Source organism: Agelaius phoeniceus, chromosome 23 (assembly GCF_051311805.1).
Source record: "Agelaius phoeniceus isolate bAgePho1 chromosome 23, bAgePho1.hap1, whole genome shotgun sequence".
In the NCBI taxonomy this organism is placed as follows: domain Eukaryota; kingdom Metazoa; phylum Chordata; class Aves; order Passeriformes; family Icteridae; genus Agelaius; species Agelaius phoeniceus.
Window position 1 is genome coordinate 6,229,267 of NC_135287.1, and position 26,236 is coordinate 6,255,502.

Below are 26,236 nucleotides of genomic sequence, written 5' to 3' on the forward strand. Positions count from 1 at the left end.
ACAAAAGGGAAATTTCAAAAGAAAACTTTGGCCTGGCTTCATCCAAAATGCCCCCATCCCATGGCAAGCAAAGCATCCCATCCTGGCTGCACTCCTGGTCAGTGTTTTACCATAATGCCATTTCAAAGAAATGAGAGTCCACAAGGAAAAACCATTTCAAACTTATCAAAAGGTTTTTGGTTGGGTTTTTTTTGGGTTTTCTTTTTTTTTTTTTTTTAAGTAGAATTTTGCCAAAATCAGCACGTTCCAGTAGATGGTTTTGGCTTGGACTAAGTGACACTTTCCATCAGAAAAATATGCTGTGCTGGAAAATGTTCCACCAGCTCTGGTTATTTTTCATAGCATGCTTTCCATTTTTGTGGCAGCCTCTAGTCTGAGCTGAGACAAAGCACACAGGAGTCCCCTGAGAGCAGTTGACCTCCTGGTCTTTGGAAGAGCAGGATGACTCCCTGGAGCTCTCCCCAGTGGCACAGGAAAATCCATCTGGCTTCCACATCCCTCTGCACGTGGCTTGTTGCTCCCTGAGAAGGGAACACGGAGCCTGGTGCTGATGTAGTTGAACAAAAGGCAATGAAATCACCATGAAAGGCAATGAAATCTGTCAGTTAAGGCCAACTGAGCTGTTTAACCCTGAAAATCCAGGCCTGGTTTCTACAGCACCAGGCTGGGGATGGGGAGTTGGCTGCTGGCTTCTCTATCCCTCTCCCTGTGCATGGATCTCCATGAGGAGCTGATTGCTTTTGGTCCTGCCTGATCTCTCATGGATCAGGACCTGGGGAACAGTTTTAGGACAAATGTGTGATTCCAGCCTGCCCCAGGGATTGAGGCCTGTGGGGATCCCAACCTTCCTGCTCAGAATTCAAGTGAAACACCCTGGGAGAGGCCCCCTGAAGTGTTGAAGGTGGTGTTTGCAGGGACACCTTTGTCCCTGGGCACTGAGGCACTCAGCACTGGTGTCACTCCACCTCCTCAGGGACATTTGTCATCAAATTCCCCTGAGTGTTGTGGCACAGCCCAGCTCCTCCCTGGGGCTACCTGGAAGCACAAAGCCACCTTGTTGGACAATGGGACAATCAGGCATGGAGAAATCTTTAATTTCTCTTCCTGGAGGATCATCTGTGTCCCTCATTGTGTTACAATCACTAAGGAGATACAACTTTTGTGTCTATATCCCCAGTTAACTCAGCAGAAGGAGCAACGCTCCCACTGAGAGGTGCCCAAATGGAAATGGGAGTTTGTGAACTCTCTGCAGGACAAATAATCTTTTTTTTTTTTTTTTTCTCTGCAGAATTCCCTGCTCCTCCTGCCTTGCCCTCTGCTCTGGCCTCCCTGAGCCCTTGCTGACAGCCCTTGCTCTTCTGGGCAGGGCAGAGGGGCTGTACCTGGTGGGTCTCCCAGGAAAGCAAAGCCCAGGCAGGGCAGAGGATGGGGCAGGGAGTGTGACCCGTGGTGGGAGGTCTCCCTGCTGGGCTCTGACCCTCCCTCCCTGCTTTCCTCCCCCCTCCCCATGCTCAGCCTGCCTTTAATGGGTGGTCTTGTCCCTTGTTTACAGTGCTGGCTCTTGCAGGCCCCTCTGAGCCCAGCAATCATTCCTCAGACAGCCTGGATGGAGGTTGGGACCTTAATGGATGGGAGAGCTGCATCTCCACCCAGCACGGGGGTCACAGCAGGGTTTGGGTTTAAAGGACCTCAAAGCTGATCCCATTTCACCCCCTGCCATGGGCAGGGACACTTCTCACCATCCCAGGGTGTTCAGAGTTCCCTCCAGCCTGGCCTTGGGCACTTCCAGGGATGGGGCAGCCACAGCTTCTCTGGGAAACCTGTGCCAGTCCCTCACAGCAGAGAATTTCTTCCTAAAATCTAATCTAACCCCACTGTTTTTCAGCACGTGGGATATTTCAGAAATGTGGGGCTGGCTTTGCTCAGAGGGTGAATGGCACACTCACCCCCAGCCTCAAAGTCTCTCCTGATTTCTGGCACGTCCTTAGCACAAAATCCCAGAGATTTGGTTGCAAGCAGTTTGCTCAGGGTTGGTAAAATCGTGAGCCACTATTTGGGAACCTTTAGTGGAGCTCTTACCTGGGCAATGTTTAGGTTTCCACGCTCTGCCTATTAAATGGATTTTCCCCTTCATCTCCCCCGGTTTCCCCAGCCGTGGAAATGAGGGTGACTCTGCCATTTGCATGAGGGGTGGGTGGGGCTGTGGGGCTCCCCACAAATGCCTCCATCCCTGCTCCCTCAGGTGGGAATTGCCACCATCCTCGGCACATCCCCACCTCCAGCCCGGTGAGATTGCCGCTGCTTGCCTGGGTGGCCTTGGGCACATCTCTTTGTCATTCAGCACCTCTGGTTTCCCCACCCCTGAAAGCAGGGGTAATAAGGCTTTCCTGCCTCTCAGGGTGTTGGAGGATTAATTAGTTGCTGTTTGAAAAGCCTTTTGAAGATGCAAAGCTTTTTTCCATAAATATGCAGAGTGATTCCTGCCGATGGGGCCCAGGTAGGACTGGAGCTGTGTCTGCCTCTGCTCTAAGAAGTGAAATCTGTAGAAATCCCTTACACAGGGGTTTGATGATAAGAAAGCTGAGCAGCAGCAGGTTGGAAATCAAGCAGAGCATTGAATTTGAGGTTATTTGTGCTCACTGTTCTTTCTGGGCTGTTGTTCATGGGCTGGAATCTTTAAACAACCCAGAGAAAGTTGGGAGGTCTGAGCCTTTCCCACTTGCCTGCAGAGATATCTCTAGGGCAAGATAAAAACACATTAAAAGAGAAATCACAGGCAGGGAGCCAGCGAAGGGTGTCTGTCCATTGCATCTGTTGGTGCCATGTTTGCATTTGTCTTGTTTGCAAAGCTTTTCCCTACTTGTCAGCCACCAGAGCATATATCACATTCTCCTGGTTACAAAAAAACTTGCTTGTTTCTGTCTTTCGAAACAAATTACAGAAGAACAGAGCGTGGCATCCCTGCTCCCGAGAGGAGGAAACATTTCTTTTTAACTTTGGGAGATAGTGAGATATCAGCAATATGTTATATCCTGAGAGTTAATGGGAGGAAAGCAAAACCACAGGCAGAAAGCTGTGACTATTAAACACACATTTCAGTTATAGGAAAGTCAGAGTTTTGATCTTCTCCTTGAAAATTACAGGGCTGGCCAGCACCAGCGGGCTTTGGCAGGGGTGCATTTTTCACCACGTTTTGGACACGAGGCCAGCGTTTGGAATCTTTGATAATTTCCTGTGACCGGGCATCTCTGCTGATGAAAGAGGCTTGGTTTGAGTGGGGACAGAGGGAATTGGCTGCTGGGGCAGCCAGGGGAGGCTGCCAGTTATTAACCCTGGCGCTGAAGTCACGCCTGAGTCAGCAGAGTTTCGGCTTTGTCCCGTTCCCATTGTGGAGGCGAGTGAGTCACTCCCTGCTCCAGCCCTGAGAGCTCCCCCATTTCCTGCTCCAGCTCCACAGACCAGAGAGAGGGGGGGAAGGATCTGATATTCTCTCGTTTTTCTGTGCCATCGAGTTTATTTTTGTTTTTATTGAATCTCTTCAGTCTCAAGTTCCCTCCTTTCGGAAATGAGGCTCTCCATGGGTTACTATCTTGATCCCCTCTTCACAGCTCCTCATTAAATCTCTCCTCCTTAGCACCTGGAGAGCTCGAGGAGATTTAGCACTGGACCAGAGCTCCTTGAACAATATCCAAGGCAACAAGGAAGTCCAAGAAAGAGGCAGAGCAGAGAAAACACTCGTGTGCATTTGAGGACTCAGCCCATCAAGATAAGGTCTCAGGACAGTCTCAGCTTAATTAGCTTCCCTCTTCTCAAAGCTCCAACTTCTTTCCCTTCCTCCACACTTGATTTTCCAGCTTTTCTTCCCCACCCAACCACCAAATAAGCATTGGCTCTGCTTGTGGTCCTCTTTCTTTTGCTTACAGGTTAGAATTGGTAAGCAAGAAGACCTTGGTTTTTTCCTTGCTGGCAGGCAGCGAGATGATTCCAGAGAGAAGAGTCTTGGATTTTTGATTCTTTGTCCTTGCCTGGCCAGCTGCCTGCTTTTCCTAGTGCAGAATGCCATCCTGGACATGTCCACTGGTGGAACAGTGGCTGGGGATGAGCAGGGGCGGGCGAGTGGGCTGGGGTGTGGCGGTGGAGATACCAGAGGGGTGGGAAGATTTTTAAGGCTACAATGGAAGGAGAGCAATTCAAAGAAAGGCACAAGCATTGACCAGCTGGAGAGGCAATCCTGGACACAGGCAGTGGGGAGGGAAGGAGATGTGACATGGAAATTGCAGGACAAAGGAGATTGGAGTTGCGAAACCAAGCGCTGGACAGGTGGGAGCAGGAGCACACGGCAGGAAAAGAGCTGAGGAAGGAGCTGGAGCCACATCCAGGCCACAGGAGAGGGGAAATGAGCCAAGTGGGCAGCAGTGGGGCACAGCAGGCTGTGTGTGTGTGCTCAGGTGTGTGGGAGCTGGCAGCTGGATCAGCCGGGCGCGCTGGGGCGGGCCGGGCACTGCGCGGCGCAGACGGAGCCTTTGTGCTTTGTTGCTGAGCACGGGCTTTGGGAGCTTTATTGCAGGAAGGCCTTTCCCAGTGCTGTGTCAGCTCTTTCTGCAGGAGCCCTGCTCTGCCAGCCTCCCTGCTTTCGCCATGGGGCATGTTCCCCTCCCCGTGACTTGGGGGGTGAAGCAAAGCAGCTGTGAGAACGGCAGGGAAGGAACGGCAGGGAGGGAGAGCTGGGAGCAGAGGCAGGCTGCTGTTCCCATCCCACTCCCCTGCTTTGCAGCCCTTTTCCTGGCTGGATGCAGCTGGGGATGTTTGCAAAGTTGAAAAACTCGTGGTCTAGTCTGGTGGTCATCCCTGTCTCTTCAATCTGTGGCCCATCCCACCCTGGTCTCTTTTTCTTCCATCTCTTTCCATGAGGAACACTGGGACAAGCATGGCCTTGCTCTTGCTTGGGGCCTGTGTGTGAGTCCCAGCAGTGGCTCAGTGACCAGATTATAAGTGGAGCATCAATGGATGAGGCCCTTTGGGGAAGAGCTTTCATTCCAGGGGCTCCTGAGGCTGCTTTGTGCTCCATTTATCCAGAGAGGAAATCCTGCCCAGGCAGGAGAAGGCTTTACCCCAAAGGCTGCCAATGATGGCCTGGCTGGAGACCTCGCTCGATACGAGCCATTGACTGGTCCTGGGATAAAATCATCTCTGCCATGGGCTGGATCTGGGTCTGAACCAGTGACCTCGAGGAGAGGACCCCGTGTTTCCCATTTTCAAGCCAAAGGCCAGCCCAGTCCTTTCTTTATGGGAGGGATTTATTTGGCTGAGGGCCAAGCAGGCCATTGTACAACGCTGCCATTTCCCGACAGCTCCCATAAATCTCTCCCAGCTCCCACTGGGAAGGGGGAAGGGATGCCTGGGCGTGCAGTTTCTCTCTTGGGGTGTCCTCACCCCATCCCAGTGTTATCTCAGGCCTTTCATGTGCAGCCATGTCACCTGGAGCTATAATCTTGCCACATCTCTCTCATCTCCCTTCTAAGGCTCCCCCTCCCCTTGTGTTGGAAACTCAAGTTTCACAGTCCCTGTGGTGCTCAGGCTCTGCAGGAGTGAATCAGTGGAATGCAGAGAGACCTCCAGTGAAAGTCTGCTGCCACAGGAAGGGCCTAGGGTGACTCACTGGAGCCCACTCCTTCATTGCAACGGGCTCCCAGCAGGGCAAGGCAGGCCCTGTGCTCCTGGAAGAGCAGCAGAATCCTGATTTAAATGCCTGGCAATCAATGCAAAGGCTCCCTGGCAAGAGCAGAGCTACCAACCCCAACCTCTTGGCCAAGTGCCACCTCACACCTTTGCTTCTTGCCACCTGAAATTCCCCTGCTGGGATTTAGGATCTTTTTTCTCATGTTTCCCACCCTGCCTGACAACCTGGGATGTTCCTCTGGGCTGCTGGAGGCTCTGCCCCACACAAGTTGTGTTTCAAACCTTGTTTTCCTTCAGAAAGATGAGTTCAGAAACACCAGGAGAGGAAGTGCCATGGAGGGGAAAGTTTTGGGCTCCTGTTCCATCCCAGTTTTCCTTCATGGAAAATTTGCAGTGTCTGTGAGAGATACAGGATGGGACATCACTGCCATGGCCACGGTGCTGTCCCAAAAATCAGGTCTTTTTGTGGGACTTAGTGCAGGTTGAAGTGTGATGCATTGATTTGTCCTTCTGTAAGATCCCAGCTGCTGTGACTAAGAATCAGGAGCTTTGTGACATCTGCATCAGTCATGATATTGCCACACCAAAGGGTGGCTCATCACACTCTGCCAAGGCCTGTTTCAGTGCCCTGGAGGGGAGATGAGTATCAGGGAACAGGAGGGAGAGAAATTGGTGAGAGGCTGAGCAGAGGCAAGGTTGTGCAAAGCAGAGTGCAGTTCACATGGCTCTTAACAAAGAGGCATTGAGTGAGGTTGTGACAGAGCTCACCCAGAGCCTGGAGATCATTTCCAGAGCTTTCTGCATGGGGGAGCAAGAACCTGATTTGCAGGTGTGGGAACAGCACCTCCTGGGATTTTAGGAGAAAGAGTTTCCAGCTCTAAGAGCCACCACCTGCCACTTCTGCTGTGTCCCAATGCCCCTGACACCCAGGGAGTGCAGCCCTCCCTTCCCAGCCCGTGAGCCTCAGGGCACCCCGAGCTGTGCACGGAGCCCCTGAGGCCTCGGTGAATATCTGGGGTTGGGATCGTGGGGAAAGGCATCAACACAAACCACTTCAGAGGCCAAGGTGGAGGAGTAGGATCTCTGAGGTCTGCACTAATGAGGTCTTGGCACCAACAAGTCTTTGGCACACGGCTGGGCCCTTTTTGGTCCGCGACAAAAAATAACACCACAAAACTAATGAATAAAATGCAAGTGGGCAAGCTGCAACCCATCCAGCTAATCCTTGCTCGGGTGCTGGCTGCCCCTGGGAGGTGTCAGCATGGATTGGTGGGCACTGGGAGATCTTGGGGTGTGAAAATGGCAGGATTCATCCCAAGCTTTCTCCCTGCCCTACCAAGCACACAGATCATTCAGCAAAAGGAGAAACGCGGCCAATCCCAGCACTTCACACACACACACACATCCAGCTGAATATGTTCAAACCTCTCCAGAGGCTGATTAGTGATTTTATTTTCTCCTCCTCTGCCGGCCGTGCGTGCTCATTGCCATCAATTATCTATGCATTTGCCCTGATGAATTATTGAGTGTGTAACGGGGCGAGGGAAGGCCTGTCAGCCCAGCTCAGTCACCTTGCAAACAAGTACTCAAACGAGCACTCTCCAGAGCGTGGCAGCAGCCAGGTTTGCCCTCTGGCTTCTGATTTAGGATGGGAAACTGATCCAACAACCTCCCAAACCCCTTTCCCCTATCTGTCCCCCTTCCTCATCGCTGCATTGAGGTGTGGGTGCTCCTGGAGCAGAATGGGTGCGTTGTTTTCCTGATTTAAGGCTTAGGTGAGTGGAACAGAGAGAGTTTTTCCTGTCTTGCAAAAGAGTTGTTCAGTCACCTGGAAAGGAAACGCGATTTCCGCGCTGTGTTTGGGGTTTTTCAGGGTGTTTTTTTTTGTTTGTTTGTTTTGTTATTTTGTTCTGCCGGGTGTTATTTTTTTGTTTTCCCTTTTCCCCTGAAGCCCTGAGAAAGTTTGGAATGTGTTTTTGTCAAGGCTGCTGCATGTAAAGGCCTGAATCCCAGCTTTGGCAGCATTTGGCTGTTGGCAAGCTGTCTTCACTCAACTGGCACCAGCTTTTTCCCTGGCCAGAAGTCTGGCTCTTCACACCTGAGCACAGGAGGGTTCTGCAGGACCATTGTGGGTTCAGGATCAGGTTTATCATCTCCAAAATCCACTTTTCATCCAATTTATGTCCAAGTCCAGACTGTTTTGATGCATGGGTCCCATGGCAGGGGGAGGGTAGAACTGGGAATTGTTGCTGCTGCTCAAGGCCAAGATAAATAACTTGATTTTTAAAAGGGTCAGTTCATTAATTTGCAGGGAGATCACAGCATAAAGGAAGGGCACAGTAATGATGGATGGAATGAGGGACTAGACTGACCTCCCCTGTGCCATCCATCACATTCCCTGCAGGTTGAATGACTTTATCTCCATTCGTGTGGCACATCAGTGGAGGCCTTCAGCCTGGCAGTGCTCATGCCACAAGGGACTGCCAGCCCTGCAGGGGTGACTCTGAGGAGAATCTGGTGGCCTTCCACCCTCTCCTGCCTGCAATTTGGCTCCTCTGCTGCTCCCAGGCACCAGAGGAGACGCTGAGCCCTGACTTCCTGCGCCGGGCCGCTTTGTGGGGCTGTGGAAACGCCGGTTCAAAGGGCCCCGCTGGGCCCCGTGGGGGGTCAGGGAGCTTGTGGGGAGCAGAGCCACCCCCTGTGGGGAGCAGAGCCGGCTCCTGTGGGGAGCACAGCCAGCCCCTGTGGGGAGCAGGGCCGGCCCCTGTGGGGAGCACAGCCGGCCCCTGTGGGGAGCAGAGCCGGCCCCTGTGGGGGGAGCAGGGCCAGCCCCTGTGGGGAGCACAGCCGGCCCCTGTGGGGAGCAGGGCCAGCCCCTGTGGGGAGCAGGGCCGGCCCCTGTGGGGAGCAGAGCCGGCCCCTGTGGGGAGCAGGGCCGGCCCCTGTGGGGAGCACAGCCAGCCCCTGTGGGGAGCACAGCCAGCTCCTGTGGCAGCGCCCCAGCCCCAGGCAGGCTCCGCTGGGGGCAGCGGCCCTCGGTGGAGGAGGCGCTCATGACTCGGCGCTGCCCGGGCCCTGGGAGCTGAGGGAGTGCTGAGCACACCCACCCGGGCTGGGCCGTTCCCAAGGCCCTGGCTACGTGATTGAAGTGCTCCCCAGCAAGCTCCCACACGCTCTGGGAGGCTCTGGAGCCTTCCGAGCCAGACTGCCTGGCAAAGCTGTTCCTCACCTCGGCGAGTGTGGGCAACGCTCACCTCTGGGGTGGAAGGAGCAGCATATGCTGCACAGCATGGTGGAGACATCTCCCCCTCCCCTGTGCCCCCGTTCTTCCCTCAGATCCCAGCGTGGCCTCATCCAAACCCAGCCTGTGCCCTTGTTTCATCAGGGAGGATGTTGTGGGTGCTGGTGGTAGAAATGTCCTGCACTGTGTCCTGCTGCTGGGACATCCCTCTCCAGAGGGGAAACATGGTTCAGATGTGACTTTCTCAGAGTGAGGACATCCCAACCCTCTGCTTTGTGGGGAGAAAACTGTGGGGAAGATGGCCCTGGCTGTGCTGGGAGGGGAAGGGTGCACCCTGCCAGCCCCAGAGGACACGGTGGCTTTGTGTGTGCAGGCACTTGAGGGCACCAGCGCTTTGCTGTGGCTGCAAGAAGCTTTGGAGAACATTCCTGATCACCCAGCTTCAGTGTTGGGGTGTGGGGCTTGGCTCGGGGAGCAGGGGGCAAGTCCACACAAAGCTCTGGAGGCCGAGTTTCAGTCGGAACTGCTGATGGCTGTGGTCAGCTGGTGGCGTCTCGTGGCCAGGCTGGGTTGTTGGGGCTTGTCCTCAGGGTCACAGGAAGGAGAAGGGAGAGAGAAGAGGCATGGATGAGATGTGGGGATTAGGGTGAGGCTGGGAACAGCAGGCAGGGAGTGAGGGGGCAACATGGAGTGTGGGTGGAGAAGAGTTTTGTCTGCCTGCACTCGTGTGTGTGTCTGTGAAACTGCAGGAAGGAGACTCTTGGAGAGGTCCCAGGGCACATCTGCCACGGGGACCAACACTGAGGAGTTTATTTTAGCCTTGGACAGGGAGCCATTCATCCCTGGAAGAACAGAGCAGGGTGACATTTCTGTTAGGAGGTGCTGTCTTGTTTCTCTTGCTCTGCATTTTTCTTTCCCCGGCCCCTCTCTCTGTTCCATTACTCTTTCATGTTCCTCATTCTCTGTGCAGAACATGAAAGATTTCTCTACCTTTCTTTTTTTAACTATCCCTTTCTTTCCTTTCCTGCCCAGCTCCCAGAATCCATCCAATTGCAGATTCTCCCAGAAGCTGGGAGCAAAACCCGCTTTTCTCGTTCTTCCCACCTTGCCTCCCTGTTGTATTTATCATACAAATACTGGCTGTATAATTACCAGAGCATTATCTCTAAACACACAGATTAGGAAAAGACACAGTGGCAACAAAGATGAATTTCAGGGTCAGTCTGGTGGGAGATGCTTTTCTCCATCTGTCAGGGGAGGAATCAACTGAGACAGAAGAGCTGTCATGGACTGCAGCTCCCACTTTTCACCAGCACCTTCCACAGAATCAGGGTGGAAGGTTCCTAAATTCAGCCATTTCTGGGGTTATAAAAAGGCCACAGAAATGATCTGGATGATACAGGGAGATCATGCAAGGTGTAGAGGCAGTGCCTTAACGTTGTTCTTGTATGGGAATTATTGCTGCCCTGAAATGAGGGCTGGGTCTTTGCAGCTCCTTTAATTACTGCTGCAGCTCCAATGGGATTAAATGGATGTCTGAGTGTGTGTTAGCATATGTTGGGATGTGCTGTGCTGATAAACATCAGGGCTTTCACATGCCTGCAGACACACATGCCCTGCATATTTGCCACAACTGACTCAGTGTCACCCTGAGCTGAAGACAAAGAGAAGAAGGTGTTATTGATCCAGCCTTGTGCCTTTGGGTGATGATGATGATGAGCCCTAGGCTGGTCATAGTGGGAGGAAGGTGTTTATGATCAAGAATGAAGCTGCAGGTGGATGCAGAAGGTGCCTGTAGCCACAAATTGCCCTTGTATCAGCCATGTCAGTATGAAACACAAACCCTGTGAGGAACCCCTGAGGGAGCTGGGGTTGTTTAGCCTGGAGAAAAGGAGACTCAGGGGTGACCTTATCACTCTCTGCAGCTCCTGAAAGGTGCCTGTGCTCAGCTGGGGCTGGGCTCTTTCTCCAGGCAGCACTGACAGAACCAGAGCACACAGCCTCGAGCTGCCCCAAGGGAAATACAGGTTGGATATTGGGAAAAAGTTTTTCACAGAAAGGGTGATAAAGTTCTGGAATGTTCTGCCTGGAGAGGTGATGGAGTCCCCATCCCTGGGTGTGTTTAACAAAGCCTGGATGTGGCACTGGGTACCAGGGTTGAGTTGGGGTGTTGGGGCGGGGTTGGACTCAATGGTCTTGAGGGTCTCATCCAACCTGGTCATTCTGTGACTCTGTGAAACAAGTGGAGTAAATAGAGGAAATTCCTGAGCCTGATGCCAATAACCACAATGCTTCTGGGAAGTCCCCAAACGCTCACAAGTTGCCATTTCATTGCAGGGCTGCAAGCTCAGAGTGTCTTGGTCAATGACACCGTCTCGGGGTTCATCGGCACGGACGTGGTGCTGCACTGCAGCTTCACCAACCCGCTGCCCGCCGTGAAGATCACGCAGGTGACATGGCAGAAGGCCACCAATGGCACCAAGCAGAATGTGGCCATCTACAACCCCGCCATGGGCGTGTCCATCCTGTCCCCCTACAAGGAGAGGGTGACTTTCCGCAACCCTTCCTTCAAGGATGGCACCATCCAGCTGTCCCGGCTGGAGCTGGATGATGAGGGCGTTTACATCTGTGAGTTTGCCACCTTCCCAACCGGCAACCGGGAAGGGCAGCTGAACCTCACCGTGCTGGGTAAGGCTCTGGGCAGGCTCTGCAGGGTGAACCTCCAGTCCAACAGAGCTGGAGGAAGCTGAGATTCACATCCTGGGAGTTTGGGGCAAATTTGGGGTATAAATTGTAGCAGGGATGGATTTCTAAGTTGACTGGGAAGAGGTGAAGAGCAGGGAACACAAAGCAGGTGGTTCTGAGACAGCTGAGCTGTCACACCTCTTCTTTTTCCAGGCCTCAGTTCCCCTTTTCCCTCCACCTACACTCCTAATGTAGGTGCAGTAACAGTGACCAGGTCCCTGTGGGAGTGGTGAGTTTTAATGAGCTGGGGCTGTCAAGAGAGAAGAAACAACAGATTGATCCTAAACTCAAGTAGAGCTTGTCCCTGGAGCTCAGGGCTGTGAGTGAACAGACACCACCCAAGGTCTACATGAGTTGATTTCTCTCCAATTTCAGTTCCTTTCTAACACAGGGATAGAAACCTCTGGGAGGAAAGGGCTTATTTTCCATATATCTGTGCATTTAGGGCACCTCCACCATAGTTTCCCCATAAATGATGCAGGTAGATGGTGCAAGGTGCATAGGCACTGCCATAAAGCAATTACTACATGGGAATTATTGCTGGCAATTTGCACACTCTGGACTCACCACAAGCCCTGTCACAGCCTCAGTGGTGTTAGATGGCTCTGGGGGTGTAGCAAACCCAGCAGCACTGCTTTTCTAACCATCCCTTTGTACCCTTTTCTCCTCCTCCTCTGTGACCGTGTTCACAGGGGTCTGAGGATGAGGGAAGAGACCAGGATCTGACTCCATGTTTCAGAAGGCCTGATTTATTATTTTATGATATATATTATATTAAAACTATACTAAAAGAATACGAGAAAAGATTTCATCAGAAGGCTAGCTAAGAATAGAAAAAGAAAGAATGATAACAAAAGCTTGTGGCTCAGACAGAGAGTCTGAACCAGCTGGGCTGTGATTGGCCATTAATTAGAAACAGCCACATGAGACCAATCCCAGATGCACCTGTTGCATTCCACAGCAGCAGATAACCATTGTTTCCATTTTGTTTCTGAAGCTTCTCAGCTTCTCAAGGGAAAAAATCCCAAAGAAAAGATTTTTCATAAAACATGTCTGTGACACTCCTCCTCCTCCTTTCTTCACTCCCCTACAGCCAAGCCCACGAACTGGATGGAGGGCACCAAGAGGCCTCTAATCGCCAAGTCTGGCAGGACAGAAAAGATCTTGGTAGCCACCTGCACCTCCTCCAACGGGAAACCCCCCAGCACCGTCACCTGGGACACGAAGCTGAAGGGGGAGGCGGAGTTCCAGGAGATCCGGAACAGCAACGGCACCATCACGGTGATCAGCCGGTACCGGCTGGTGCCGAGCCGCGAGGCGCACCGCCAGCAGCTCATGTGCGTGGTCAACTACCAGCTGGAGAGGTTCACCGACAGCATCACCCTCAACGTGCAGTGTAAGGGGCCTGGCACAGCTGGGAGGGCTCCCCCTGCTCGGGGCTGCCCGGGGGAGAGGCTCTGGAGAAAGAGGGGTTTGGGTTGGGCTGGTGGAGGGGCTGCGGTTGTGGTTTTGAGAGTGAGAACTGAAAGGATCCTTTGGAATAATTGTGGGTTTTCTCTTTTTCTTACCTTCTTTCTCTGCCTCTGCCATGTCCCTCCTGCTCCCCTTCTCTCTCTCTTTTGCACTCCCTCACATTCCTCGTCCCATCATCTTTCCCTCCTTGTGTTCACTGTCCTTCTCCCACTCCTTCCCCCTCATCTCTTCCTATTTCATTTTTTCCCCTTTCCTTTCCCACATTCCTCATCCCATCACCTTTCCCTCCTTTAAATCTTTCCATCCCCCACTCCTTCCCCCTCATCTCTCCCTATTTCATTTTCTCCCCTTTCCCACAATCCTTTCCTCTCCTTTTAATCTCTCTCCTTTTCCCACCCATGCCTCTCATCTCTTCCCATCTCATTTCCTTCCCTTTCCCTTCCCACAACCCCTTCCTCCCCCTGCTCTCCTCCCTTTCCCCCCACCCCTGCAGATGAGCCAGAAGTCACCATCGAGGGCTTTGATGGCAACTGGTTCCTGAACCGCAAGGATGTGAAGCTGATCTGCAAATCTGATGCCAACCCCCCAGCTCACACCTACGAGTGGAAGCTGTAAGTGTCCCCAGAGCCCCGCTGCCAGCAGCAAATGTCACCTCCCAGCAGGGACAAGGAGTCTCTGCAGACACCTCCCTCACCCTGTGATCACTTAGGGCCCAGTCCCATTAGTGTCAGTGGTGTCACCCGAAGGTACAGCCTATGCCTGTGGTGAGGGTGGCTGCCAGCTCAGTGCAGCCTCAATACCCAGGGAAAACTCCCCCTTCTCACCTCACTGGGATCATATCCTGCCCTGGTGACATGAGGCAGCTGAGATGTGACAAGGTGATCCATGTGCCTCAGCAGCAGAGCTGGGAAAGAACCCAGGATTGCCCTGCTTTGAAAAGGCACAAATAACAGAAAATTTGTGTGTGTGTGTGTGAACAACCTTCCCCTGGAATCAGCTCCTCACGTGACTGGCATTAAACAGCAGCAATTCCTTGTCCTCAGGTTTCCAGCTTTTGGCTGAACACACTAAAGGGACTTGAAAAGTGAGTGAGGGGTGTCTGGGCAGTCAGGTGGGAATTGATACAACCTGATGTGGTTCTCCTGCTGCTCTTTCTTCTCTGTAAGCACTCATGTAGCTTTAAAAGAGGAAGATCAAATGGATCCTTTCTTCTTTTCAGCTGGCATTTGTCATCAGGAGAGAGGCTCTCAACATGGCTTTGCAAGGAGCACATTCTCTCTCATTCCACTTCCCAGATCAAACTGTTCAAAGTGAAAGTCTGAAGAGGATTGTTTTTCTTGCCTTTTTTCCTAGTTCTCCATCCCCAGCTCTCTCCATCTGTTGGTTCTGCCAGTCTGACTTAAATTCTGAGGGGCTCTCTGGGTTCCTCACAACATTTCCAGGAAAGCCTCAGAGGCAAAAACACACCCAAGGTAGAAGAGATGCCACTTGAGGCAATTTCTGTGCCTGGAATCTAAAACCCAGCCGTGCTTTTCCTCTCCTCCCATTTGGGTGGTGATGAGCAGCAGTCAGGGGAGCTCTCACAGGAGGCAGCAATCCCACACCACCCTTTTGAGCACCCTGTGCTCTTGTTTTTGTAGGTTCAGAGCTCTATAGGACCATGGTTAAGGTGTTTTTCCATCATCTTGGGAATCATTGGCTTGATGCAGCTGGAAAAATTGTTTTCTGTACATATGTGTACATACAGACATGCAGAATACATGCATTTGGGCACTTCTTTACAATCCTAATTATACCCCCGTTATTCCCTTTTGTTTCTTATAAATTGCTGACAATATGTGCACATTTGGGTTGGGAGGAGGGGAAGGAATTACTTGAGTAATTTTTAATTGCCTAAGAGGAGTAATTACTTTACTTTGCTTCAGTAATTAAGAATAACCAGGCCATGTGTGTCTTTTCCTAACACACAGGGGCTTTTTTTTTTTTAATTTTTTCATCTGCCTTTGTCAATTTATTTTCTGTATCTCCGGGTTTAGTTTTGCATAATTCCAGTTCCACGCTTTGTGACATGGGCAGGGCTCTAAATCAACACTGCTGTGCTTGAAATTAACCCTGGCTGATCAGGAGGGTTAAATGGGCAGGAAATTGGGCTTAAAACAAGCTCTGGTTGTGTCCCTTTCCTACCTGCATTAATGGGGATTTTCCAGCCAGCACCTCCAGCTTCCACAAGCACAGACCCAGAACGTTGTTGTCACCTTTGGGTGTCACCTGTGGGGTCAAACATTGTCTCTGTCCCCCCCCAGGCCAAACGGGACCCTGCCAGGGAGTGTGGAAATCCAGAACAACACCATCTACTTCAAAGGGCCCGTGTCCTACAGCGTGGCTGGCACCTACGTCTGCGAGGCCACCAACGCCATCGGGACACGCTCGGGCCTGGTGGAGGTCAATGTCACAGGTAGGACAGCACCTGGGCTGCTCTGCAGCATGGGAAAAAATGGTGGGGAGGGAGACAAAGGTGTGAGCAGTTCTGTGTTCACAGGGGTCTGAGGATGAGGGGAGAGACAAGGATCTGACTCCATGTTTCAGAAGGCTTGATTTACTAGTTTATGATATATATTATATTAAAACTGTACTAAAAGAATAGAAGAAAGGATTTCATCAGAAGGCTGGCTAAGAATAGAAAAGGAATGAAATGATAACAAAAGTTTGTGTCTTAGACAGAGAGTCCGAGCCAGCTGGGCTGTGATTGGCCATTAATTAGAAACAACCACATGAGACCAATCCAGATCCACCTGTTGCATTCCACAGCAGCAGATAACCATTGTTTGCATTTTGTTCCTGAGGCCTCTCAGCTTCTCAGGAGAAAAAAATCCTAAAGACAAAAAATGTGTCTGTAACACAGCTCCATCTCCTCAGTCACTGTCTCCTCTCGAGGGTGGGAATCTCCTGAGGGAAATGGGGCAGTGGAGTTCTTGGCTTGGTGCTGGTGTTGCACTGCTTTACTGTGGGTTTTCTCTTCTCCTCTCATGGCCTTTTTTCTTTCTTACACCAATTCAGTTTGTTCTCCCCTCGTCTTCTGCTTTGGATTCAGAGAGGTTGTTGTACATGTTAACAGCAGAGGCACATCAGGGGATATTGATCAGAACAAGGGGCAGGATGAGGATGTGGACTGCCAGAGAGGCAGGAGATGGATGAGTCACTTGTCCACGATGGTGTTTGGTGTTCCTGATGTTGGGCAATTCTCATGATTCTTCATTTGAGCTCCTTGCAGAGCAGTTCCTGCTCTGTGAACTCACTCACCCGCCTGCCAGGGATCCCTGTGGGTGCTGGAGGAGCTTTGGGCTCCGGGGAGGACCAACATCCCAGGCTGCAGGCAGTGGGAAGTGATGCTGTGATGTCCCAGGAAACAGAAGGGATCTGAGGGCCTGCAAAGCACTGTGGCCACAGGAGGGAGGGAAAGACATGTGGGCAAGCTGAGGGAGTGTCAGGGAGAGAAAGTCATGTCAAGAAATAGCTTCAAGAGAAGAAATAACATATGGCAGTAACCTGATTTCTGAAAGTCAGAGTGACATTGTGAGACATCACCCAGGGGGAAAAGTGGCTGGGGGTGCTTTGAGAGCAGGAAAGGGACATTTATCCTATTCCTTTGGGGCAAAAGGAGCCATTTGCGTTATCAGGAGGGCTGGAAATGCCTCTTGGAGCAGTGAGGTGGGGCACAGCCACACTGCAGCGAGCTCTGGTCTGCAGAGAGCCCGGACAGGGTGGGTAGGGAGGTGAATGAGGTGCACTGGGGGCTTCCAAGGCACGGGGAACACAGAACAGGCTCCCGGCGCTGTCACCTCCTGCTCTGCCCAGCCCAGGGCAGTCAGAGCCTCTCCTGCCACCCCAGTCCTTGGGGAGCTGTCTGACCTGAGGGTGATGAAACCCCAGCCCCCTCCACCAGCTTCCTCTGCTGGTAAACGCTGAGCAAGCACAGAGCCGAGTCTGGGACAGCTAAAATTAGCAATAACTCCGTGTTTGGCACCTCAGCTCCCCTCTCTGTAACTTGGGCAAACCAGGCTAAGCTTCCTCTATCCAAGTGCTTGGAGGTCAATGGATGGGATGTGCTAATTAGATGCTAATTACCCGGTATTTGTTTATGATCGTTATCACCGGAGCAGGCCTTTCATTCACACCTCGTGTCCTGGATCCCTGCCTGCTGAGCTGCTCCTGGTACAGCCATTTCTCTGGGGGCTGTTTCTTGTGCCAGGGAAAGGCACTGGAAGAACAAAACCCTTTGTGCCCGGCCCTGCCCAAGCACCCAAAACCAGGGCAAGGTCATGGCCACAATCAGCTGCTGAGGAGTTGTCACCTCGGTGTTCCTGGGGCAGTGCCTGGTACAAGCTGAGCTGACTCCCTTTGGCAGCAGAAATCCGTCCCACACAGTGTCCAGAACCTTGGGGCACGTTTGAAACAGTGAGCAGAGCTTAAAAACCTCCAAGGTCAGCCCCCAGACACAGAAGGAGGTGGAGCAGGGACTGAAGAAGACTTTGGGAGTGACAGGCTCTCACTTTCCATCCCTCCATAGCCTCTGTGTTCATTTCTTGCTGTCATCCTGCCTGTCCAGCCACCCCTTATCATTTGGGGTGTCAGCACAGCAGGCACAGCTCTCTCTTCGTGTTTCCTGCCTGTTTTTGATGTGTCTGAGCACCACAGTGGCACTGAAGGTGGTTGCACCAGCTCACCTGCACAGGCTCCTCCAGACACGAGGGGCTGTGGATTTCCCCCTCTGGAATTTGAAATTGTCTCTTTCCCAGGTGTTTTTACAAAGGACTGGAAAAGGGCATCATTCTCAGGCTCCAGCAGCACAGAGGAAACGGGGGCTGGCAGGGCTGGCAGGATTTTTGGGGTTGTGTTGGTGTCTGCCTGCCTGCAATCTCAGCTGGTTCCCAAAGGTCCTGGCAGTGGGGTTGAGGTTAAATGAGAGGGAATGAAGGGCACACCCACAGCTGCCCTGTGAGGAGGGATTAACAGCCAGCCCCACAGGCCAGGCCTGCACCACATAGTAATAATAAAAAAAAAAAAATCCTTTAATAATTCATGGGATCTGAATATGTTTATCCAGCTCTCCCTGAGGAGCGATTAGGCCGGTGCTGGGGAGGGCTCACCCTCCTCACTCAGCTATTACAGGTACATTTGTTTGGGTCTTGCAGGCAATTTAGGGATTGTCAGTGGACCACGAAACCTCTTTCAAGAGCTGCATGCAATAAATGGAGTTCAATCTAGTGAGCAGCCAGCCTTGGGAGGGAAAAAAAAACAACACAGAAGGCTGATGCAGAGAAAAGCCTGCAGCAGCTTTTCCCCTTTCTGTCTCCCTGTTCTCCCCCCTTTTGCCACCCAAAATCTTCCCTCCAGGCCCCAGAGAGGAAAATGCAGGGCTGCTCCAGCCCCCTGATGGGGAGGGCAATTTGTTCAGAGGGAGAAGGCTGAATGCTTCTCTGAGAGTTATGGCGCATTAAAGAGATTGATAAGTGGAAATTTAATATTTTATTCCAGCAATCTGTTCCCCTAATAGCTTCTCCTGCCTTGCAGGACCTTTGTCAGTCGCAGGCAAGCCATGTAGTGTGACATGTAACTATTTATTGCAGGCAGTGGGTGACAGAGTAAAAGGCTGTGCTTATGGACTGCACGTGTGTGGTGGTCCTGCAAAGAGAGCTGGCCATGGATATTCACCTGTGTGAGACAAATCTGCATCCTAGCCATGGATATTCACCTGTGTGATCCCATCCTGGCCATGGATATTCACCTGTGTGATCCCATCCTGGCCATGGATATTCACCTGTGTGATCCAAATCTGCATCCTGGCCATGGACATTCACCTGTGTGATCCAAATCTGCATCCTGGCCATGGATATTCACCTGTGTGATCCCAATCTGCATCCTGGCCATGGATATTCACCTGTGTGATCCCATTTGTGTCCTGGCCATGGATATTCACCTGTGATCCAAATCTGCATCCTAGCCATGGATATTCACCTGTGTGATCCCATCCTGGCCATGGACATTCACCTGTGTGATCCCATCCTGGCCATGGACATTCACCTGTGTGATCCCATCCTGGCCATGGATATTCACCTGTGTGATCCCAATCTGCATCCTGGCCATGGATATTCATGTGTGTGATCCTGTTTTTATCCTGGTCATGGACATTCACACCTGTGTGACCCCAATGGACATTCACACCTGTGTGACCCCACTTTTGTCCTGCCCATGGACTTAAACACCTGTGTGATCCCATTGGAAATTCACACCTGTGTGATCCCATTTTTATCCTGCCCATGAATATTCACACCTGTGTAATCCCAGTTTTGTCCTGCCCATGGATATTCAAACCTGTGTGATGCCATTTGCATCCTGGCTGTGGATATTCCCACCTAGACTCCCAATTTTCAGCCTGGCCATGGAAATGGTTTTCCCAAAGCTGCGTGCACAGGGCAGGATGAAAAAGGGAATTTTGGGAAATGGGAATTCCTGCACAGGGCAGGAATAAAGCATTTGCATGTAGGAATTCATGAGCATGGGCTCTTCTGAGTGCAGCAGAGCGTGGCCACTGCACACTGGCCCTGTGCAGGGAACATTCACCCACTTGTGCACTGGCTCCAGCCAGAGGAAGCACAAGGAGAAAGGGAAAAAAAAGGCAAACGGACCTTTGGAGGAGACTCACAGAGCTGGGGGAGCAGGGAGAGCCTGTGCCAGCAGCTTTGCAGCCCTGGCCTTGGATCTGCTACAGGCTGGGGGGGAGGAAAAGCTGGCAGGGGTTGCTGACCCCCCCTGCCTGGCTCCCAGCAGGGAGTTATTTACACACCAGCAGCGCTCTCGTCCCAGCAAGGTCACTGCAAACAGCCCTGGGGCTCGCTGGAGCTGCTGCCACAGCACCAGGCTGGGAAAAGCCCTTTCTGGGAAGTCCTAAATGCCAATTCCTGCAGCAGGTGCTCCCAAAGCCAGGCAGATTCAGGTGGGAGGATGCTGGGGAGGGCAAAGAGGAGCAAGCCCCGAGGAGGGGGGGTCTGGCTGATGCTAATCCTGCAGAGTGGCTGTGCATCCTGTCTGGTGGCATCTGTGCCAGCTGCCCCCACGGCAGCAGGCCTTGACTGACAGGGGATAGGTGACCTGAGAGAGAGATTAAGGCCTAAGACACGTTTGGCATCTGGCCCAAGAGCTGTCACACTCTGAAAGGCCGGGGGCAGCTGCTGAACTGCTGGATTAGCTGCCAGTGGTTGTTCCATCCCCACCCGCCCTGCAGGAACCCCTGGGAGGGAGAGGAAGGCTTGGAAGGCTGGAGATGGACGTGGCAGAGGTGCAGGGGGGAGGGAGAAGGTCAGCAGTGCTCTGGGCTTCTCAAATTGCAGCTTTGTCCCGAGGTTTCTCCTTATCTTCCCTCGTGTACATAACTTAGCACACGAGCAAAGTCCTGGGATAATTTGGTGTGGGCTGTTCCAGCAGGGAAAGTTTGCCATCAGCAATCTGGCTCCTGAACAAACCCTGCAGGGTCATTTCTGTGTTTGCTGAGGCCATCTGGGAACTGGGGAGCCCTGTGAATACGTTGGAATTGGGGTTCCTGTTCCTCCCTGGAGCTGCTGTTCACGTTGTGTGGATGTTTGGTTTTCCAAAGCAAAAGGAAATCCAGAGTCTTCCTCTGGAAGAGCTTGGGCTGACACACGTCCAGCAGATAATTCCTCATGGAGTTTGACATTTTCTTCAGTGCCTGTGGCTACAGAGAGAATTTGGGCTGGTGCTGCTTTTTCCCTTGGTCCTTAGGATTGAGGGGAAAAGGATGGTAATGGGGCTTAAAGGAAAAACATGGCCACAGGAAGCAGTCTTTTAAAATATCCCAGCAGATGAGCAGAAGAGCTTTTGAAAGCTGATTTCCAGTGGATCTGCATATCACAGAAGAATTACTGGGTGTCTAAAAATACCCTTTTTCTGATCTGGGCTCTTCCTGCTCCTGGGAACAGCCTCCTGTCCCTCTGGGTTCTCTGATGTCTAATGAGGTTTGGCTCCCACCTCTACCAAGGATCCCGCTCCAGCCGTCTCCAGGAGCTTTCTGATAGGGACAATTTCAGCTCCTTCTGTCACACAGCACTAAAATGGGCCAGCAGGTTCAAAAAAGCAGCAGATAAAGGATTGATGGACAGGTGTGATGATTTGCATGTGCCTCATTTTTATTGAAAAACAGCCATTAGGAAAAAGATGGGATTCTTTCAAACCTCTACTTTTGAAGCCACTCTTGTGATGGGGAAGGTTTGGGGAAGTTTGTGGCCTCATTGCTCAGCCCTGGGCTGCTGCAGGAAGAGGGCAGGAGATGCCTGGAGCCTTGCAAAGGGATCAAAGGGAACCTGTGGGCTGGGCCAGGTGCCAGGCTGAGCCCGGGCTGAGCTCCTGTCTCTCTGCCTGCTCTCCCAGCTGCTGTCCCCAAGGTCTGGCTGCTGGCACGGGGACAGGAAGCTGGGCTGAATGCAACAGCTGGCAGAGCTGGGCACGGGCAGATAGTGTTGCTGCTTTAATTCCTATTCATACAGCACTCCCTCTTTTTATAAGGGCTGGGGGGTGGCAGGGGGGGAGGCTTTTCATGCTGGCATTAAAGCCTGGCTTGTTCCCCCTCCCTCGGCTCCGCTGTCTCCTGTTTCTCCAGGCTGCTTTTCACAGGGGCTTTAATTCTCTCCAGACTCTTCCTAATGGATTTTTCACATGGGGCCTCCGAGCAGGCTCAGGGTTCCAGAAATTTCACGCCCCCCCCCACCACCTTGGACACAAAAAAAGGGGATTCCTTTTCCCACACTTCCCCCTCTCCCCTTGGCGCTGCTCTGTTTGAAACAGGGTGGGATCCCAGTTTGTGGGATTGCTGGATATCCTGGTGGCCAATGGATCTGGATGCGGGGACAGGTGACACGCTGGTCCCCGCTCACCACGTGCCAGTGCCGAGGCACCTTGTCCCAGGGCACAGCCCCTCCTTCCTGCCCGGGAACAGGGAAGGGCCCCCCTGCTCCGGAGCCAGCGCGGGTCTGTGCCGCCATCCAGTGGCAGTGCCGGGCTCTGGAGGGGCCGGACCCCCTCCTCCCCCGACACCGACCCACCCCAGGGTCACCCCCTGATCCTCAGAGCCCCCCCTGGCCCGGTGCTGGAGGGAGGATGAGGAGGGAGGAGCTCTGTGGGTGAGGAGGGGGTGATTTGATCTTCCCCCTGTCGTCCTTCCTTCTTTCTTTCTCCCTGCCCACAGTCTGGGTTTGTTTTTTCTGGCATGGGAATGGAGGGTGGAGATGGGATGAGGGGAGAAAATAAATCCTTGACTGAGGAACGTGTGAAATCCACCAGGGATGGATGGATGGATGGATGGATGGATGGATGGATGGATGGATGGATGAGGGATGGATGATGGATGGATGGATGGACGGACGGACACAGGGATGGATGGATGGATGGATGGATGGATGGATGGATGGATGGATGGATGGATGGATGGATGGATGATGGATGGATGGATGGATGGATGGATGGATGGATGGATGGATGGATGGAGGGATGGATGGACGGACACAGGGATGGATGGACAGACACAGGGATGGATGGATGGATGGATGGATGGATGGATGGATGGATGGATGGATGGATGGATGATGGATGGATGGACGGACGGACACAGGGATGGATGGATGGATGGATGGATGGATGGATGGATGGATGATGGATGGATGGATGGATGGATGGATGGATGGATGGATGGATGGATGGACACAGGGATGGATGGATGGAGGACACAGGGATGGATGGATGGATGGATGGATGGATGGATGGATGGATGGATGGATGATGGATGGATGGATAGATGGATGGATGGATGGATGATGGATGATGGATGGACAGACACAGGGATGGATGGATGGATGGATGGAGGGATGGATGGATGGATGGACGGACACAGGGATGGATGGATGGATGGATGGATGGAGGGATGGATGGATGGATGGATGGATGGATGGATGGATGGATGGATGATGGATGATGGATGGATGGATGATGGATGGATGTGTTCCTGCTCATGTCCATGGCATTGTCAGTGCCATGGGGGTGGCGAGTGCTGCCTCAGGGGTGGGCAGCACAAAGGGCAGGGAAAAAATAAATATCTGCTGAGAAAGGTAGGAAAACATCCCCCCTTTTCCCTTCACACATCCAGCCTGGGCTGTCAATGAGGCTTTTACCAGGAAAGTGGGCCAAGCTCCTTTAGAAATCAGGCACAGCCTTCCCCTCTCAGATCTGCTCTCAGAGCTGGGAGGCAGAGGAATCTCTGAGGTTTGAGGGATCTGCACACCACATCTGGGTTTTTTTAGGGTGGGTTTTGGGACCTGTGGGGCCATGCACAGACTCAGCCTTGCTGTGGGGAACAGCAGGGTGTGAGGAGGCTTCAGAGCTGTGGGAAAATGAAAGATTGAGCCCATGGGGACTTGCTTGGCTTCCCCTGCTCCCACTCAGCCTCCAGGCCTCCCCTGCTCCGTGCACAGCTTTGGGAACTGGGCACCACAGAGGCTGGGACAGCGAGGAGCAGCCCCAGGGGGTGGCTTGGGCAGGGGTAGAGGGAACAGCGTGGATGTTGTGTGGTTGAAGCTGAGCCCTCAGCAGGCAGGACCACGAGGGGATGGACGTGACTGTCCCTGGTTCTGCATTAAGCAGCTGGCTGGGACAGGCCTTCTGTTGATGCAACATGTGGCTTTGGCTTTCCCCAGCCCAGCCCTGGCTCCCCGTGCTGCAAGACATGCCCTTGCTGCTTCTCTAAGGCTGTCCTTGGGAAAAAATGCTGGCTCCTGCCTGCACAGCATCCTGCTCCTCATTCTGGCTGCAGCAGGGACCCTCCATCTGTCCCCCAGCCCACTCTGCCCAGTGGGCTGCTCTCTGTGTGGGTTCAGCCTCGGGAGGCTCTGCTCCAGGCAAGTCAGCACTGCAGAAACCAAGATGCTGTTGTCAGGTTGATGTTTCAGGAAAGGCAGGAATTAATCATCTTCCAGGCACAAAAAAACCCTAAAACATTTATGGCTCAGGCCAGCAATTGCTCGAATTCAGTGCCCTTGTCCAAAACCTGCAGCTGTTGCAGTGCCTTCACCTGGGGGAAGCTCCTTTGTCCCTTCTCCCTCAGTGGCTGGGCAAAGCTGTGCCAGCAGGGAATGGAGAGGGGTGGGCAGCAGTCACTGCCTCTCATCCCTTTGGAATCTGCTGCCTGTGAGCCCCCCACAACCCTGGCTGTGCTCAGGGATGCTGCCTTTGCTGCTGGCTCTGCACCTCTCCTTGGCTGCTGGGGGAAGAAGTGAAGGCCAGGAGGCTCCAGGGTTGGCAGAGAGGCCTTGCAGGTGGGAAGAGCACTGGGAGAGGTCTCATATGTAAAAACAAGGCTGCCACAGGGCATTAAGAGGGCACCTGCTGCCTGAATTAGGAGGCAGAGAAGGGCTGAGACAGCCATGTGGTGTCTGATGCCTGCTGGACACGGATGTTCAACAGGCTCTGAGCCCAGCCAGGGGCTGTACCTGTGCCCAGGAAGGTTGATTGAAGTCCTGGCTCAAACTTTATCTGTGCCAAAGTGTAGGTGTTGAACTGCATGAAAGAGAACAGAGCTGCTTTCTCATCTCTTTCCTCTACCTCCTTTTGAGTTATTTATTTTTTTTAAATAGGTCAGGGTAGGAGCAAGATTAGCAGGAGGAGTGGCACTGTGCTGGCCAGGGAAGGGGAAGAAGCAGTGGGAGGGCTGTGTCCTCATGCTGCAGGGTCAGCACAAGGGGTCAGGAGCCAGCAGGGCTCTGAGCAGCCACAGGGGACCTGTGGGTGGGGGATCACAAGGTGCTGCTGCCTCGGTTCTAATCTGGGCTGGGCTGGGAGCAGAGGGATGCAGAGCTGGTGGGTCCAACGTGGTGCCTGTCTATGCCCACCCTCGGGTGGGGTTTGGGGTTTGCTCCCTGTCAGGAGCACTCTCAGGGGAGCTGGAATTCTGTCAGCTGGTAAAACGCAGCGCGTCCGGACTCAAGACTCGGGTCTGGTGGGATCTGAGCACGCCTGGAGGCACCAGGAGGGCTGGGGAGGGTAAAACCACTGCTTCCAGCCTGCTGGGCTCCTGCATGAGGCTTGGCCAGCTTGGCACGGCACCTTCCCCTTGCTGAGGCAGAGCTGACCCCGTGAGGACGCCCCTCTTCCCCTTTCCCCAGTTTTTCCCTTCCCTGTTCCTTACCCTCATCTTCCCACCCCCTCACCCCCCGCCCCAAACTGGCAATGAGAGCATGGAGGGGAGGGCGCGTTTCCGCATGGTTTGACACTGTTCCCCCTTCCATCTGTCTTTTCCTACCCAGAATTTCCCTACACCCCGTCTCCAATCGATGATCACAAATCCATGGTGCAGCCGAACATCCCCACACCGGTGATTGGGGGCATAGTGGGAGGCGTCTCGCTGGTCCTGCTGGTGGCCGTGGTGCTCTTTGTGGTACTCCGGCGCCGGCGTCACACCTTCAAGGGTGACTACAGCACAAAGAAGCACGTGTACGGCAACGGCTACAGCAAGGCCGGCATCCCTCAGCACCACCCCCCCATGGCCCAGAACCTGCAGTACCCCGACGACTCGGACGACGAGAAGAAGCCGGGCCCCTTGGGCGGCAGCACCTACGAGGACGAGGATGAGGATGCGGGAGGAGAGCGCAAGCTGGGCGGCCCCAAAGCCTACGAGGAGGATGCCAAGAGGCCTTACTTCACCGTGGACGAGGGCGAGGCCCACCCCGAACCTTACGACGAGAGGACACTCGGCTTCCAGTACGACCCCGAGCAGCTCGACCTGGCCGAGAACATGGTGTCGCAGAACGACGGCTCTTTTATTTCCAAAAAGGAGTGGTACGTGTAGCTCCACGCCCCTCTGCTGCACTCACACGCACTCACACACACTCACAAACGCTCACCAACGATGCCCTCCCTCCCCTGCATCCCTCCCGCGCACGCCCCGGCCCCGCACAGACTTTTTGGATGCTGGGGGCCAGCGGGGAGGGAGGGTGGCTTTGCTTACGGATCATTTTTTGGGGAGGGGGGGCGGGGCTCGTG

The 26,236-nt window shown here is 53.1% G+C and overlaps 1 protein-coding gene across 3 annotated transcripts in view; it reads left to right on the forward strand.

Moving 5' to 3' along the window:
- NECTIN1 (nectin cell adhesion molecule 1) overlaps nucleotides 1-26,236 on the forward strand; it is a 102,289-nt gene that overhangs the window by 35,176 nt on the left and 40,877 nt on the right. For 2 of the 3 annotated variants that reach the window (XM_077189961.1, XM_077189962.1), the window contains exons 2-5: nucleotides 11,258-11,608; nucleotides 12,759-13,061; nucleotides 13,632-13,749; nucleotides 15,442-15,593. In XM_077189961.1, coding sequence (XP_077046076.1) covers nucleotides 11,258-11,608; nucleotides 12,759-13,061; nucleotides 13,632-13,749; nucleotides 15,442-15,593 — 924 coding nt within the window. Of the gene's footprint in view, nucleotides 1-11,257; nucleotides 11,609-12,758; nucleotides 13,062-13,631; nucleotides 13,750-15,441; nucleotides 15,594-25,500; nucleotides 26,141-26,236 lie in introns of those variants that run through there. The other variant, XM_054647571.2, reaches the window with a different exon arrangement.